General features: G+C 37.0%; 1 protein-coding gene across 19 annotated transcripts in view; it reads right to left on the bottom strand.

The window, feature by feature from the left end:
- The window catches only part of ADAM22 (ADAM metallopeptidase domain 22), a 230158-nt gene that overhangs the window by 99979 nt on the left and 112631 nt on the right, over positions 1–17548 (bottom strand). For all 19 annotated transcript variants that reach the window (XM_019716244.2, XM_019716282.2, XM_074340694.1 and 16 more), the window contains exon 4: positions 1170–1236. In XM_019716244.2, the coding sequence (XP_019571803.2) occupies positions 1170–1236 (67 nt within the window). The remainder of the gene's footprint in view (positions 1–1169; positions 1237–17548) is intronic.

Here is a 17548-nt window from a genome sequence, read left to right as displayed (position 1 = left end):
TTCTCTTCTTTTGGTTCACATATAATTGAAAAACCCAGTTCTCTTCATGTTGTTTCTTGAACAGAATAATGTAATTTATTTTAGTTATTTACTGATACAAGTTTAATAGGAATAAAAAGCTTTATGATGGCAATATACTTAAATTGAAAACCAGTGAACATAAGCTTTAAAAGAAACTAACTTGGGAAAATGTTTACAATATAATACAATGTTTACTTTTAAAAGCAAGATACAATGTTATAGACACGTATGATACTAGTTACATAAAAAAATAAAAATACAAATATAGGATAAAACAACACTGAAGGGAAATACAACAAAATGAAAACAAAGTTTACCTCTCAGTGATGAATTTAAGGGTGATTTTTCCTTTTTATCTACTCACAAGATTTTTTAAATGACTATGTATCAAATTTATAATCAGAAAAAAAAGCAAATACATACAAATGGCATTATAATTCTAACATGGCAGAATAGATAGTCTGAACACATTCAAAAGAAAATAAACAACTAGCTAACACTCACTATACTAAACCTGTTGAAGAAGGAACCTAAAGAAACCCTTTGGTGAAGTCTGGTCTCACATGCCCTCAGGCTACATCAGCAGCAGACTGGAAAAACACACACATTCTTATACCTGTAATTGGAGGAGGCTTTTATTTGTGTGTAATCTGTTCAGAACTTACCCGACAAGGACCAATATCCTGAGATTTCTGTCTCCAGGGATTTAAAATTCCCTGGAACTTCCCAGTTGATCTAATAAATTCATAATTTTACTAGGGAAAGTTATTCCCAACTGCATGCAAAGCCATGTACCTACCCTGGACCCAAGATTTCACCTCTTGGTTCTCTTGGTTCTTAAGTGCTAACCTTAAAGGCAAATTTCAGAAATTATTTTCTGTGATATAATCAAAAAAAGAATCAAGAACCACTTGCAGCTATATTAATTCCATAAAACATAACTCCAATAACTCCTACAGTATACTAAGAATTATTTTTCTGAAAATTTTATTTTTTTCTACATGTGGGTAATACACTTTCCTGATAAATTCTTAAATATAAAAACCCCAAAAACTGTATATTAGAAGTATCACTGAAAATTAAAATCATACTCAATATTTAAAAGATTCTGAAAACACTTGTCCCAGAGGGAGGAAAACTTGACTTACTTTAACTTCCACAGTCTTCCCTCCATGTTCAATGTGTCTCTCTACATATTCAGAGGACAGCAAATCACTGCAACAACAAAAGAAATGATGATTAAAGAGGACCTTGAAAATGTGAAGCATTTGAAAATCAGGTTTACAGTTTTAATAATTCTTTAACCCAAATTTTAAAACAATATAGGTTTCTCTCTCTCTCTCTCTCTCTCTCTCTCTCTCTCTCTCTCTCTCTCACACACACACACACACACACACACACACACACGGAATAAAGTTGAACTGACTAAACTACAAACCACCTGTCACCCATTGCTCAACAAAGCTGATTCTGATTCCATGGGTCTAGCACAGAAATTCTAGGAAACTACCACAAGCACACCATTATTTTTAAGATATCTTATTCTTCCCTTTTTTACCTTAGCTGTTTATCAAATTGTTTTCATTTGCTACTATACCTTACCATGTCTTGATGTGTTACATGCACCATTTTATCTAACAAAACATTAGGTTTCATCACAAAAATAAAAAGGGGGCAAAGAAAGCTAAAAACAATTCTCTTTTGAAGTCCTTACTAAACTACAACCTTATAGAATTTTAAATTGTTTACATCTTCTTAAATATTCTTCTTTAATTCCATATATGTGGAAAAAATTCTCCTTTAATGGGGGGTGCCTCAATATACAACTTCATAAAAAGACTTAAAGTCTTCACATTTTAAAGCACTAAGATAAGTAAAATTAACATCAATAAATAAAAACAATACATGAAGGTATAAATTATCTGCGGAACCTGAGAAAGAATATATTTACTAAGAAGGGCTCCTGCTAGCTAACTGGGCTCCAATTTAAAAGTAAAGCCTAGCAGCTGTTTCTAAACAGGCTCTCACCAGACCACACTTCAGGAAGAAGACTGCACTGAACTGCCTGCCTGTACTGTATTCCATCTGAGCCAGCCCTTATAAAGGAGTTCCTGGAATTGTATGTCAACCAATAGGACTGAGGCCTTCCCCAGTCAGAGCTGCCCAGCGATCCCCATCAGCATCGTCAAGGACCAATCAGAGCGGCTCCATTCTGACCAATCCGGACTGTACCTTTTGGACCAATCAAACTGCGAGGATTTCAAGCCCTCATTTGCATGAGTATGAACCAATCAGGAACCAAGGGTGGGGACTTCTCTCTATATATAAGTCAGCTCCCCGCTGGTTTGGGGAGTGCACTTTCCCTTTTCATCAAAGACTGAGGACTGTATTTCCCCAACTGGAGCAAACACTAAAAACAAACTGAAGATTTGTCACCAGAGCAGGGAAGAGCAGGGCTGTCTAGTGGACAGCCACCTCACCCAAGGGCTGCCTCAGCCTAAGGCCTCCTCCACAGCTAGGCTGTTTTAAAATTGAGCTGTTTACATGGAATAGTTTCCTTCTTCACCATACCCCAAATTGGAGATTCCTGTTAGCATAGAATTGGTGCCAATGACCATTGGTTTATTTCTAAATCCACGACTCTGTTAATAGACATTCAGCCAATTAAGAAAATCTTTTTTCATAGCGTTCTGAAGGTCACCAAGCCCAAACTGTCCCAATTATAAAAAAATAATGTGAATTTATGAGCACATAGGCCCACCATGATAAGCTCTATGCCTACATTTGCTTGAAATGTAAACAGAATGATCCAAACCAAAGTTACATTAACACGGGCACCATAATCAGTTTCCTATAGTATATGATGTTTACAGCACCATTTAGGAAACCTCTAATCATAGCCTAAGTCCTTGTTTCATTTGTCTTTGGAATACATTTTCCTATTGACTTTACATGGGAGAACTAGCTGGGATGTTCTAGGCTGCAAGCTGCAGATAGCACAACTAAAAGTGGCATAAACAACCAGGACATTTATATCTTCTCTCTTGTTAGAAATTCCAGGGCCAGTTTAATGTGAATTTGCTTTTGCAAATCTTCAATTCTGTTAGATGAATAAATCTGAAGTTTATAAAATATAGCTAAACACTCTTAAGATGTTTTAAGTATAGATAACTAGCTAGTAAGCAAAATTTTGGTAGACATTGGCAGGATGCAAAGGATGTGTATAGGCAAGGAAATATGTATGTGTTACACGTTGATAGAAAGAGATGGATGACCAAAAGATACTTAATATTCATGAGACAACTGGGTAATAAATGCTCTTAATATAATAAATACACAAGATACACTAAATATGCAGGATACACTACACATAAGCATTTAATGTTTATGAGGTCTGATTCAATCACCTATTTGTGACATCCAGGATTCCTCAACTTCCATACTACTGACATTTTGGGCCAGAACACTCTTTGTCTTGGGAGGATCCTGTGCATTACAACATATTTAGTAGTATCCCTGGCCTCTACCCACTACATGCCAGTAGCACCTCTCTCTCTCTCTCTCTCTCTCTCTCTCTCTCTCTCACACACACACACACACACACACAGCAGTCATGACAATCAAATGTCTCCAGACATTGCCAAATGTACACTGGAGGACAAAATCACCCTGGTTAAGAACTGCTGCTGACACCCATTTCTGCCTAATGTTTTCTATGTCCAAAAACACAAATAAAATTCATGATTGTTCATCAAGTGAATTGGCAAGCTACAGTTCCTGACCAGGCATATTCATCGCAGTGTACCTCATATAGCAAGTGGGCGTCATTAGGTCATTAGCTTGGCCATCTTCCATCTTTGGGGCTTGCCCAAAATCTCATCGGTAGTCCTTGAAACCACATTATCAGCAGGGAAGGTAGATGCAGTAGAGAGAAAAGCAGGACATATGAACCCTGTGGAGCCCAGGATTAGCTGACATGGTCCTTCCACGCCACTTGCAACCTATCCAAAATGTTCTAACCTACCATTCCTCTCCTCTTGCTTCTTGCCATGTGCTTTGCATTGATTTAGCAAACGATGTGATTTGAGGTTTTTAATTTGGTCTGCGGGGCTTTCTGTTCCCTTACTTCTGGGGTAGCTTGCCTACTAATATCCTTGTAGGCTACCATTGCATCAAAGCAATTTCCCATCTGACATCAGGGCAGTTCCAGGGTGGTTCATGTGTTGCCTCAGCACCATTAATGAGACCACGAGGATGTTCATCTTTCTGCTCGGCCAGCAGTGTGGAGGGTGACCTGTTCTCTTATCTGGCTCCTGTCATGACCCTAATGTGGCTGCTGCAATTCTAAGCATCTCATGCAAATAAAAGTATACCAAGGTAAAAAGATATAAAAACAAAAACAAAAACAACCTTGTATTTCTTTTTCTTCTTTCTGTTTTTTATTATTAGTTTCAGGTATGCAAAACAACATAATAGACATTTACACATCTCACAAAGTAACAATTCCAACAAGTCTACCCTCCATCTGACACCATATATAGCTATTATAATACCACTGACTATATTCTCTATGCTGTATTTTACATCCTGTGATTATAAATAAATATATGTTTTTAATTATAGTTGACATTCAATACTATTTTATATGAGTTTCAGGTGTGCAGCACAGTGGTCAGGCATCTACACATTCTATGCAGTGATCCCCCTGATAAGTCCAGTGCCCATCTGACACCCTACATAATCTTTACAACATTAATGACTATATTTCCCACACTGTATTTCACATCCCTGTGAAACTTTGTATTTATTTAAAATAGCAAACTCTTCACAAAAAGTCCCTAGCATTTCATCTTCTCAACTACACTTTGCCCGACTTACATTACTTGGCCACACCAAAACTCATCCTTTGACAAGGTAATGTGTCTTTGAACAATCAACATTCTCCTCCTCCAGGGCCTCCGATGAACATCATCACTACTCAGAAAGGGCTGAACAATGTTAGGGGGAAGAAGACTGGTGAGAGAATAGCTGATGTACAGCCAACCGACAGTTGTCCTTTTTTAAAAATTCTTTATATCATGGCTATGTCAGATATTTCATAAATTTCCAAAGGCTTCTAACAAAATAGTGAAGCTGCATGGTAAAGCTCTGCCTCAAGCAAAACTTGTCATGGCTCCACCATCCACATCCCAACCTGTTGTGTATCCAAGACCATACCCCAAACAGGAAAGGTACCAGCTAGATGTTTGCAAAAGACTGTCCCCTAACTTGACTATCAGTCTCAAACAACGTCCCCAGAAGTGGGAGAGAAAAAGTCATGTTTATGATCAGAGCCAGCCACGTGCCCTCTCTTGGGAATCTGACTAGTAAACTCAGAATAAACTCATTCAGCTGTTTGAGGAAAGAGAAAAAAAAAACAAAAAAAAAACAGCAGACACTTGAGCAAAACTGAGTTGTACCAGTGGTGAATACCAACGTGAAAGCCCCAAATCTCCACTGCTCAGGACCCTGGATCCAAAAGAGCCCATCTCTGGTGCTGGATATCTGTGGGATCCTTTCTCCATCAATGACACATAAGTAAATTCTCATTATTGGACCTAGCATGAGTGAAGCCAAAAGCACCGACATAAAATATTCCTTAGAGAATGTACAGCTGTAGTAGTAGCAGTAATAATAATAATAATAACACTTTTTTTAAACTTTTGAGTCTTCCAGGTTTTCAAACTTCAAGGGAATATTTTCCTTTGAATTATAAAATCTATGAATTAAGGGAGTATGAGTCACCACATGGATGTAATTACAGCAAAGAAAATCCTCTGCTCAGGAATTACGTAGCTATTTCAATCAAGCCTCTATACCTACAAGTATTTCTGGAAAGGGTTCCACGTAATTTAAACCAAAAAGAGCCCACGCAGTTTGGTTTTGTTTGTTAGCAGTATTGCAGACATCTGTGAAATATTGTTAGTTTAATTATTAGGCTGAAAAAACTTATATTTAAAATGTTACTTTTTCCTCTACTGAAGCATAAAATCCTTACTACCATCAGCTTAGAACCTAAGTAAATTTTCTTGAAGCCTCCTAAAAAGTAGAGATAATCAAAATTACCTGAGTTCTTTTCCTTAGTTCCATATTGTTTCTTGTTAACTAAAGATCTGCTTAAATAATTTTAAGTGTAGGAAAATGGAGTATATCCTTAATATATGTGAAATTTTATTTTTCACCAAATTGATCAGGTAGAATTCACTCCATGTTCACAGCTTACTCAGGACTGATGTATAAATGCTTCTTTGTGAATTTTGAAAGATTGAAGTGAAAATCATTTTCAATCAAATACTGAACGCCACTGGTTTTCTAAAGGAAGAGATGTTTTTTTAAATTAGAACTGTATTCTCAGGCCTTTTTTCTCATTTGCATGCCATAATAAGCCTTGAATAAGCAAAACAATTACAATGTAAACATTTTCAGTCATAATCATGATTATCCTTTGTCTAGAGGAAAACTCATAAATCAGAGACAGCTGGTAGAGTACAAAGGTTTTGGAGTTTAAAAACCAAAACAAATATTTTTATTTCCTATCCAAACTTTGCCATTTACTAGCTGTGTGGCCTTGGTCAAGTTATTTAATCTTTATGAATGTAATTTTCCCATGTCTAAACGGAGACATAAAAATTTCTTCATAAAATTGGCATGATATTAAACCAGAACATATGTGAAATGCCTCCCAAAACCTGATTTCAAGCATCCCACTCCCTGTTCACCATCTCCAATCCATCTTTCTAGAATTCTCACTATAACTGTTTGGAGACCTTTAAACCTTTGACCCTACCTACCACTTTTTCACTTTCCTTCACCTCCCTCTTGTCCACCTAATCTAGTTTATATGCCATGATTCGTCATGCTAATCATTCCCTTGCACACACTCTAAACCTCTTTACCACTCCCCATTCCCCCTCCATTATGCTCACTTTGGCCAAATCTCAACAGTGATAAAACTTTTCTACTAATCAAAGTCTGGCCCCAGGAAACAGAACCTCCTGAATGGTCAGACATTGAATTTATGACCACAGTTATCAAGTGGTCCCCCTTAGCAGAACACTGCCCAGAAGTCTACTACATTTGCCTAGTCAGTTTACTGAGAAGACCCTTCCAAACTTCTCTCTCCTCAAATCTCTAAAGCATTCTCTCAACATCACTTCCTGTTAATGACCTCACTTGTGTTACTCACTAATAAAATGCAAGCAGAAAAGGATTGCTTCATCTTTCCAAACTACCAACACCCCTGTTTCTGAACCAGTCTCTATTAGGTGTTGATAGGCATCTCAAACATAACAACGTCTAATGCATAACTCAGCCAAATCCGAACATTTAATTTTTACATTCAAAATGAATCCTAGTAATAACCATGGTGAAGAAAATGGAGGACATTACTTTAACCAGCACATCATAGTTAACATCACCAATGACGGAAGAAACCAAAATCGTGCTCCTGAAGTGATACATTGAGAACACATCATTTATAGTATTCCCACCAAAAATGCACAACAAAGAAACAAATGTATAAAGAAACCTAAACCAGCAATAGATTTCCAAAGAAATAGCTTCAGAGCAAAGATCTAAGCCAAACTGCTGCCAGTAAAATGTGACCTCAAGGTCAAGATCAAACCAAGGGTGTGGTTGTAAGACCCTTTGTTAAGACCTTAGAAACACTTAAGGCTTTGTTTGCCTAGACAATATCATCTATACAAAAGAGTTTCTAAGATTCTTAAGGGCCTGCCTGCTAGATCCTCAGCTACAGCAAAGAGTTTCTGAGAATTCAAAGGTATAACTCATAGACATTCTCACCTAAATAAAAAGGCTTCTAAGAATCTTAAGGGCATTGTCCTATAGCAGTTTAACTCATAGTACGAAGTATCCCAAAAAGATTTCTCGGTTTTGTATAATGAGATAAATCCCAATGAGACTCACAAGAAACCCACCAATGGAATCACCATCAGTTTGTATCAAAACAGTCAGTTCAAACCTTTTACAATCAGGAAGAAGACCTGAAAATATATTAAGGCCTATGCCATTTATAATGGAAAAGAAATGGTGATTCTGACAGCAACCAAGAACCATAGGCAACCACCCCTAGGAAGCAGAACAAAGCTTTAATCAACATATATTCCCTTTTCTCAGAACAGAGGACCTGGTGACTTACACCTGGCTGAACATCAGAACTTCAAAAGACCAGTGATAGCTAGGTACCCCCATTTCCCTTTTTTTTTTTTTAAACAGGAGAATCGACTGCAGTCATTCTGTCCTTATTTCCCCATTGTGTCTTAAGTGAGTGTGGAATAGATAACTTGTCTTTTTAATTCAAGCATCTATACCTGAATTACCTCATCTAAGAAGGTTTAATCACACCAGAACCTGATTCAGATGAGAACCTGAACCTTTAGTTTGAGCCTGACACTGTAATGGAATGAGATTTTTTTTAGAAGTCTTTGGAAGAATTTAGTAAATTTTACATATGTGAGATATGTAAATAATCTGTGGTCAAAGGATGAACTGTGGATGAGTAAAGATAGCTACAAACTCTTTATAACTCTTTGCATGGCAAATGGGAGACCATTTCTCCTCCCCTTGAAGGTGAACTCGTTCGGTGGCGAATACAGTGAGGCAGAAGTGATTTGTATACCATCTGAGTTCTGCAGCTTCCACTTTCACGCATGTGGAACTCTCCATCTTTCAATCTTTGAGTCCAGCCACCATGCTGTGAGAAAAGCCAAGCAAACATACAAACAAAACCCTTGTAGAGGAGAACAAAAGTCCCTAGCTGACAGCCCCAGTTTAAGTCCCAGCCAATGCTGGCACCAATTTCCAGCTGTTGTGAGTGAGGCCATTTTGGATCTTCCAGATGTTAGTGCCCCAGCTAACACTTTTTGAAGCACAGCTGCTCAGTTAACCCAGAGAATTGCACAAAATAATACATTTTCAGGCAATAGGCTGATTGTCTTCTTATTTTAATATTCAATGATTGTTAGACTACACAAAATTAACATCATGCTTTCCTTAGAGTGGTCTCCAAATAAGCACAATATGACTTATTTGGGATAATATAAAGATTAAAGAATCATAAAAGCTTCAAGTATGGTTTTATCCATCCAGAGAAATAGAAAAACGGCCCTTTAGGTCATGAGTTAACACAGAAAATTAAAGATTTCATTGGGTATCTAAGCTATGAAAATCTTTTCAGAAGTAAAGAACTAGGAAAATGGAAAATTTAAGAATGCAAATTTTATTATTTTAGAGTAGAGGAATAAGAAATTATAAGCTTAGAAAGTTTTTCAAAGAAAACACTTTTCCCATTCTCCCACCCTATGCATCCCACTACCATTTCACCTTTATTTTCTTCCCCTATCTAGCCAAGCATTAAACTTCTAGATCCTTTTGGCAAACAAATGTCTTTGCTGAGACTCCTCACTACAGAAAATGGATACATGTCCTGGACCTTCATACCACTGAGAATTAATCATTCATTCTTCAGCTCTCTTTGTGCCAGAATTATTGTCTGTATCCTCAGTATGTCATAACTAGTATTTAAAATTCGTATTTTGTTTAAACTAAATTAAAATGAAACTACAAAAATTAATTAAAATCTTATCCAAGATCTGCATTTTGGATGAAAGTTTCATTTCATTACTTTTTAATTTTTAAATATGAAAATTCCTTTCCTGCTTGGGTACATGGAGTATTTTGTATATACTCTTGTGCATAAAAGTGAGGCTATTTTAGTTATGTTCTACCTAGGAACTCATAATCGGATGAAAATGTTCAGGGAGCTTTCAATGTGTATGTGAGGATTAGGGCACTTAGAGCACATGTGCATAGGTGAGAGTTGAGATGGGCACTACTTTTAAGATGAGCCCTTATTTATAGAAGCCTTATTCCCACTAGGGTAAAGGTTTCTCAGCCTGGCTTTGCAGCAGAGTCACAGATTTTTTTTTTTTAAATGCCTGATCACCCCCTAGGTTTATTCTGATACATAAAAAAATGTTACCAGGACATGAAAGTATAATCAGATTAAGTCTACAGATATTCTAGTAAAATTCTATTAATGTAGAATTTTGTGTTGGCGTAATATAAAATGTGTTGGCATATTCTGATCACTGTGACTCATTACCACATTGAAAGCCAAAGACACCAGCAAGCAATTAAAAGGTGTCCTTCAAATATATGGTGATGGAAGGAGAGCTGACTCTGGGTAGTGAACACACACTGTGATATATAGATGCTGCACCTGAAACCTATGTAACTTTACTAACCATTGTCACCCCAATAAACTAATTAAAAAAAAAGAGTCAGATGATACTATTTCACACCCACTAGGATAGCAAAAAAAAAAAAGAAGTCCCAGTGAAGCTTATGACATGTAATCAACAGAGGGACACATGTTCCTCTTCATTACAGCCAAATCAAGAACTAATTTCTTAAGAAGAAAATTGCCAGACTTACTTCAAAATGTACTTTGATTTCCTGTGAGCACTCTAGAAATGGGAGACTTTGACATTTTTTAAAGTTGCAGTTCTTAGGTGTGGTTCAAATAAATTAACCATACAAAGATTTCAATTTTTGTAATATTAATCACTTAAACATTAGACTTAGCAAGGCAAAGCTAGCCTCAAATTCTCTCTCTCTCTCTCTCTCTCTCTCTCTCTCTCTCTCTCTCTCTCTCACCGTCTGCCTAATAAACATCTTTACCTTTCTCATCGCCTTCCTCTCCACATCCATATTCTGGGCATGAGACCATATCCCTCAGCCAAACTCCATCATCAAAAGTCAAGAGGAGCCCAGTGCTCAAAGGAAGACTGCTCCCACCCCCTCCTGTGTGACCCCATAAACTGGAGTTAAGAGCAAGTCCCAAATTCTGCCTTTTCATGTCAAGAGAGCATCTACCTACCGTCAACATGCACAACCTCATCATGGCGACCTGCTTTAGAATCATCGAGATTAACCTAATCAGGCCCTTTAGCTAGTTCATGTCTGTCACCTCAAGAAGCTCAGGCTCCCAAATCATCCCTCATCTCCAGCTCTCTAATTCCCATGTGATTCTGTCCCCCTTTTCCCACCACTTTCCATTTCCAGATACCCTTTGATGACAATATAAATGTACGAAGGAAAAAGACAAAAAGCATACATTAAGATGTAACCGTGTTTCCCTGAAAATAAGACCTAGCCAGACATCAGTTTTAATGTGTCTTTTGGAGCAAAAATTAAGACCTGGTATTATATTATATTATATTATATTGTATTATATTATATTATATTATATTATATTATATTAATCATATCATATTATACCGGGTATTATATTATGTTATACTATATTATATTATACCTGGTCTTATATTATAGTAAAATAAGACCGGGTCTTATATTAATTTTTGCTCCAAAAGACGCATGAGAGCTTATGGTCCGGCTAGGTTTTATTTTCAGGGAAACACGGTATATATCTGCTTCCTATATCTCACATCTTCATCTTTCTGGATCTTCTCCATTTTATTTTGGTGTGACTCAATCTCCATACCTTCCAAAAAAAGAATTCATGATGTTCATTTATTTTAGACCTTGTATGCACATTTTTTGAGAACTCACCTTTAATTGATGGTTTGGATTTGTAAGTTCAGAAATCCCTCAGAATTTACAGTGCATTGCTCCACTGTTTCCGAACTTCTAGTATTACTAATGAGAAATCTGATGTGATTCTGATTCTGGTCTTTTCAGTGTGTCCTGGTTCTTCTCTTGAGAAGCTTTTTTGACCTTCTATCTCTACTTTTCTAAAACTTCAAAATTATATGTGGGTCTTCTTTCATTTACTATCCTGGGCATTCAATGAGCCCTTTCACTCTAGAAATTCATGTCCTTCAGTTATGAAGAATAATCTTTGATAATTTCCTTTCTATGTGTTCTCTCTACTCTCTATATAGGATTTCTACTAGTCAGATGTTTAATCTCCTGGATTGATCCTCTCACAGTTTTTGTCTTTTCTCTCCTTGTCCACTTCTGCATCATTTATCCTGTTTTCTAGGAGACATCTTTTTCCCAACTCTATCAGTTAAGTTTTGTATTGATTTGTACTGCTTCTAATATTTTTCTAGTTTTTCTCTTGGTTTCCAGTATCGTTTTCTTATTTCACAGATGCAATATTTATCTCTCTGAATATATTATTATTGGGTTGTTGTTGTTTTTTTATAAATATTGCTTTTTTGGGGGGAGGGGTACAGGACTTTATTGGGGAACAGTGTGTATTTCCAGGACTTTTTTCCAAGTCAAGTTGTCCTTTCAATCTTAGTTGTGGAGGGTGCCATTCAGCTTCAAGTTGTTGTCCTTTCAGTCTTAGTTGTGGAGGGCGCAGCTCAGCACCAGGTACAGTTGCCGTTGCTAGTTGCAGGGGGCGCAGTCCACCATCCCTTGTGGGAGTCAAACTGGAAACCTTGTGGTTGAGAGGATGTGCTCCAACCAACTGTGGATGGAGCTCAGCGGCAGCTCAGCTCAAGGTGCCTATTCAATTTTAGTTGCCCCCATCCATTGCGGGACTCCAGGTATTGAACTGGCAACCTTGTGGTTGAGAGCCCACTGGCCCATGTGGGAATCAAACCAGCAGCCTTCGGAGTTAGGAGCATGGAGCCACCGGGACAACCCGGGTCGGTTTTTTTAAGCTTTTGTTCTGTTCCCTGAATTTTCTTTGTTTCAGCTGAATTCTTTTCATTTGTTTTGATTTCTTTCTTTTTTTGTTATATGTTCTCAAATATCTGGTAATCCACATGATTAGCTTCATGCTTTTCAAACCTGTTTTTGTTTTCTAACTATTGGAATTCCAATACTTAGCTTTGACCATCTAGACCTTTCCAACTATTGGTGAAAGAGTTGATCAAGATAAAAAGCAAACATTCCTCTTTCTTCTAGAGCAGCAGGAAAGCAAATACTAATCTATGTCATAGAACAGTCTTTGAAAACATCTCTAACAATAGATTATCCAGAATCCAGATATGAAAAAGTGTTTCTATGTTCTATGAAAGTAAGTAAAACCTCTAAAGTCTGTAATTCTATTTGGTTTCCTTACTTAATAATCTGTTATCCTATTAATAATATTTAAACAGACATATCTGTTATGTGTAAAACATAAATAATTGTTAAACCAATAGAATATTGCCGGCACTTTTGTCTTCTCCCATGTGTTTATAGATGTAAAACACAATAAAATGAAATTATGACTGTTGCATTTCCCATAACAAAAGTTTTAGAGTTTCATATGTTTTTAAGTCAATATAAACTACTTTCTCTTTCAGCACCACCCTATACCCCAGTTTTCTAAGACATCTGGCACCTCCATTTCCTCCATTTTCAAGTTCTGTTTCTTGTTGCAATTAGAAGTCAGGTTTTTCCACTCACTCCATTAAGTCTGTTAACACTGTCCATTTTTGTTCTGTTTTCCAAAAGACAGAACTCTCATCTGCTTTGTTCTTGTGATTTTATTACACCCTCACTGCCATTATAATGGAGGAAAGATATATTTTAGGGTTCAATCTGCCATACCTAACCAGAAATATGTTAGTAATTTTAAATGTTTATTTTTCTATCATGATCATATAACTTTTATGATAGAAAATTATTAGATTAAACCTGAGCCAGGGAAATCTAGGAAATATGAGCATGAAATAGACACCAGAGTAGAAAATTACATCTCACTATTCGTCTCAAAACTCTAGCAATAAGTCCTTAAAAGATGCCCTTTCTGCTCTCACATATTTCATTCTATTTCATTAGCTGTCATTTCCTTACTTAGCTTTCTATTCCAAGAGCCATTTCCAGCCAATGTCAACCAATTTACAATTTTTTTAAAAAGATTTTATTGGGGAAGGGGAACAGGACTTTATTGGGGAACAGTGTGTACTTCCAGGACTTTTTACCAAGTCAAGTTGTTGTCTTTTCAATCTTAGTTGTGGAGGGTGCGGTTCAACTTCAAGTTGTCCTTTCAGTCTTAGTTGTGGAGGGCGAAGCTCAGCTCAAGGTGCCATGTTCAATTTTAGTTGCAGGGGGCGCTGCCCACAATCCCTTGCGGGAGTCGAGGAATCGAACTGGCAACCTTTGTGGTTGAGAGGATGTGTTCCAACCAACTGATCCATTCAGGAGCTCAGCAGCAGCTCAGCTCCAGGTGCCATGTTCAATCTTAGTTGCAGGGGGCGGAGCGCACCATCCCTTGCGGGACTCGAGGAATTGAACTGGCAACCTTGTGGTTGAGAGCCCACTGGCCCATGTGGGAATCAAACTGGCAGCCTTCGGAGTTAGGAGCATGGAGCTCTAACCACCTGAGCCACCGGGCTGGCCCTACAATTATTTTTTATGAGCAATTGGTAATCACACCAAGTCAAACTTTTAAATTTTGGTTCCACTAAAATTCCTTTGTTTCTTCACAATGCCAGAATGTTACAATTAATAATGAGTGCTTTCTAAAAATTATGACAGAACTATAGCCAGCTGAATGCTGTCACTTTCAAAGCTGTCATCTTGAGATCCTCTTCACTTATGCCCGTGATATTGCAATTGCTTGAAACTTTGTTAAAATTTCCCTTATGGAACTGCTTGCAGACAATTTATGTGACACATAAGAAAACCAGTCTATTTCCTAACCATATCTTCTGAATGACAAACGGTCAGGCTAATCATCCATGAATGGTTGATGGCTGCTTTCAAAATTCAAATATAAAATATACCCTTAGTAATTGATGTTATGTCACCATGTAAAAAGTTCAAAAAAATGTGCTATAAACTTTGATAGCAATCCTCCTCAAAAGATCTAACACTGTTTTGAGGAATAGGCTGTTATTATAATAAATGCAATGCCCTTTTATGGTGACAACTTTGATGGAGACAATTCACTTGGCTGTACATGTTTTGAAAAGCTTGTTTACAAACAGTGTCGTTACCTCCTACTCACTCCTCACACTGGCTTAAATGAGCAATAAATGGAAAGAAAACTAATCAGGCTCTTTACACTATGACATGATTCTGAGTTAGTTTCCACCTAATAATCAAAACACAAAAGTACAAACATAACATTACATATGCTTTGTTCTCCTATTTTATTCGAATTTACAAAATTATCTCTAGGAAAGCCTTTTAGGAGGAAATTTTCTTATGGAAAATTACTGAACATTTTGCATCTGCAAATATGCGGAAGTAGATAAGAAGGAAGAGGAGAAAGTGTCATATAGGTCAGTTTTGTGAATATCTGTTCTCCAGACACAGAGGATTGATTTTCTTAGGGCTTTGTATGTGGCACCTCTTTTCACACTTATCTAATGAACCATTGTATTACTGTCAACCTAAATTCAGCCACCAACCCAGGAAAAGGAAAAGTCATAAATTTCAAATTATGTTTTTATAAAAGGGAAATCAATGCATAATGTTAATGCTTCATGTTCCGCTACTAGGAATAAGCAAAGATCCTGAAACAAAATAATCTCTATTATTACAAACACCAACTGAAAAGGACCTAAAATATATCTGTATGATTGACATATGCCTCCCATGGCTCTCTCTGATTTTTGCTCTAATTTTAAGTTTCAGGACCAAATGAATTAGGCATTTGTGAGGGAATGTTTTAATAAAAGTTAAGCATTTCCTTGCTTATTAAATAAAGAGGATGGAAAAGAAAGAACCTCTGAATATTCTATGCAGAGGTAACAAGAAATATAAAAAAACTGTAAGAATTAACAGGAAATCCATAAACATTTAAAAATTGCAATGAAATTGAAGTGGGAACGAAGGATTGCACAAGACTACAGAAATATTTCTCAAAATGCTTGAGAGTCATGTAGGGTTTTTCTTACATGCAGGTTCCTGGGCCATGAAAAATGCTATCAGGGATGCGGAAGCCTTAAAAGATGATCAGCAATCCAAACAGCAAGTAAAGCATTTGTTATGGAAAGAGGATGGAAACTAAGAAAACCGGGTTATTACAGTTCCAGGAGAGAGAACCAAAGGATGAGCGAAAGAACACAAAACACATTAACAAAAAGAAGCCATGTGCAGTAAAAAGAGAACTAAACATTGGGAGCGTTAAGAAAAATGTGTTAGGGAGGCTCACTTTCCCTCCAATACTCCTTGTTTTCATGTTGAGGGGTCAGCACTGGATTCTTGCCTGGATTCTTACCCTTCTCCCTAGCTGAAGAAGTGAGTTGACCTGGTTAGGAGTAACAGTGGTCTACATTCCTGAAAAGGGTGAAGTTAATCTTTAAAAAGTTTGTCAACACTGAGGACCTTCTCTTTTCTCTTCCTCTCTGCTACAGACCAATGTGAATACAGAGATTCTGAGAAACTGTCTACTCTCCAGACCCAAATCTTCCCTAAATACCAAAGTCTAAACTTTACAGGAAGAAATGGAGACAGGAAGCATCAATAGGATCATGTGGGTCTTCTCACTAAGGCATGGTGTTTTCAACTGTGTTATCAGTAATAACAGTACCTCCATGCTGTCTAGTCTCTTATCTGTTGCTCAGTGTTTCCAAACTTAGAAGGTCCTGGAAAATTTGTTCCAAGCAAGGTGCTAAGAACCAAGGATGATTGAGCAATAGGAGAAATGGAAAGAAACAAAAGATATGTGATATGTCTTTGATAGTTGTTGAGTCTAAAGGAACAACAGCATATTCAATTATAAAAATCCTACAGATCAAGGACTATAGTACTGGGGTATTGATTTGAACCCAGAGAAAAGTGAATCAGAATTAAGTAAAAAACAACTTGCTTTAGTTTTTTTCCTTAAAGATAGTAAAACAATAAATTGCCTAATTTTGAATTTAGAATATTAAAATTAAGAACTCTATTTTCCACTAATAAAGTGAATGTGTTAGATTAAACAATCACGAAGGTCCCATCCAACTCTAAAATTCTGACATTGATTTATATTTATTCATTCAAAAACACATTTACTGAACCTCTCCTACATGTTAGCATAGGAAAATATTTTGGACAGAGAGTCATAATGGCACAGTCTGGAGATCTGTTGAATGAAAGTACGAGCAAAGAACCAATGAGGACAATTCATGGTGATGAGCATCGTAACAAAAGTATGCAAGAGAAATCTGCTATATTTGCAGAGGAGTGTCACACACACAAGGAAGAGGGCACCGAATTGAGTCTGGGAAATTCCAGGGTAAGGGAGTAGAATGGTGATTATGGAGCAAGGATGTTTCTAAGAGGAATTTATGATAGAGCTGAGTCTGGAAGAAAAAGGAAGACTGGGGGAAGGGAGGGAGCATAGGGGGGCAAGGTGCAAGGTAGAAGGAGGTTTTCAATGGCGTAAGAATCTGGAAATTGAGAGAAGCATGAGAGAACATGGCCCCCTAAGGAAGTCAAAAACAACTAAAGCAAAGTTGTATGTGATGGATACTGGGTGTGAGAAAAGAGGCATTCTCACATGCTTTCGGTGAGAATGTAAGTTGTGTATTCCCTCTGACCTAGCAATGTCATTCCTAGAATTTATCCT

The sequence above is a fragment of the Rhinolophus sinicus genome, linkage group LG09 (assembly GCF_036562045.2).
Source record: "Rhinolophus sinicus isolate RSC01 linkage group LG09, ASM3656204v1, whole genome shotgun sequence".
NCBI classification, from domain to species: Eukaryota; Metazoa; Chordata; class Mammalia; order Chiroptera; family Rhinolophidae; genus Rhinolophus; species Rhinolophus sinicus.
This window is presented reverse-complemented; position numbering and strand designations above follow the sequence as displayed.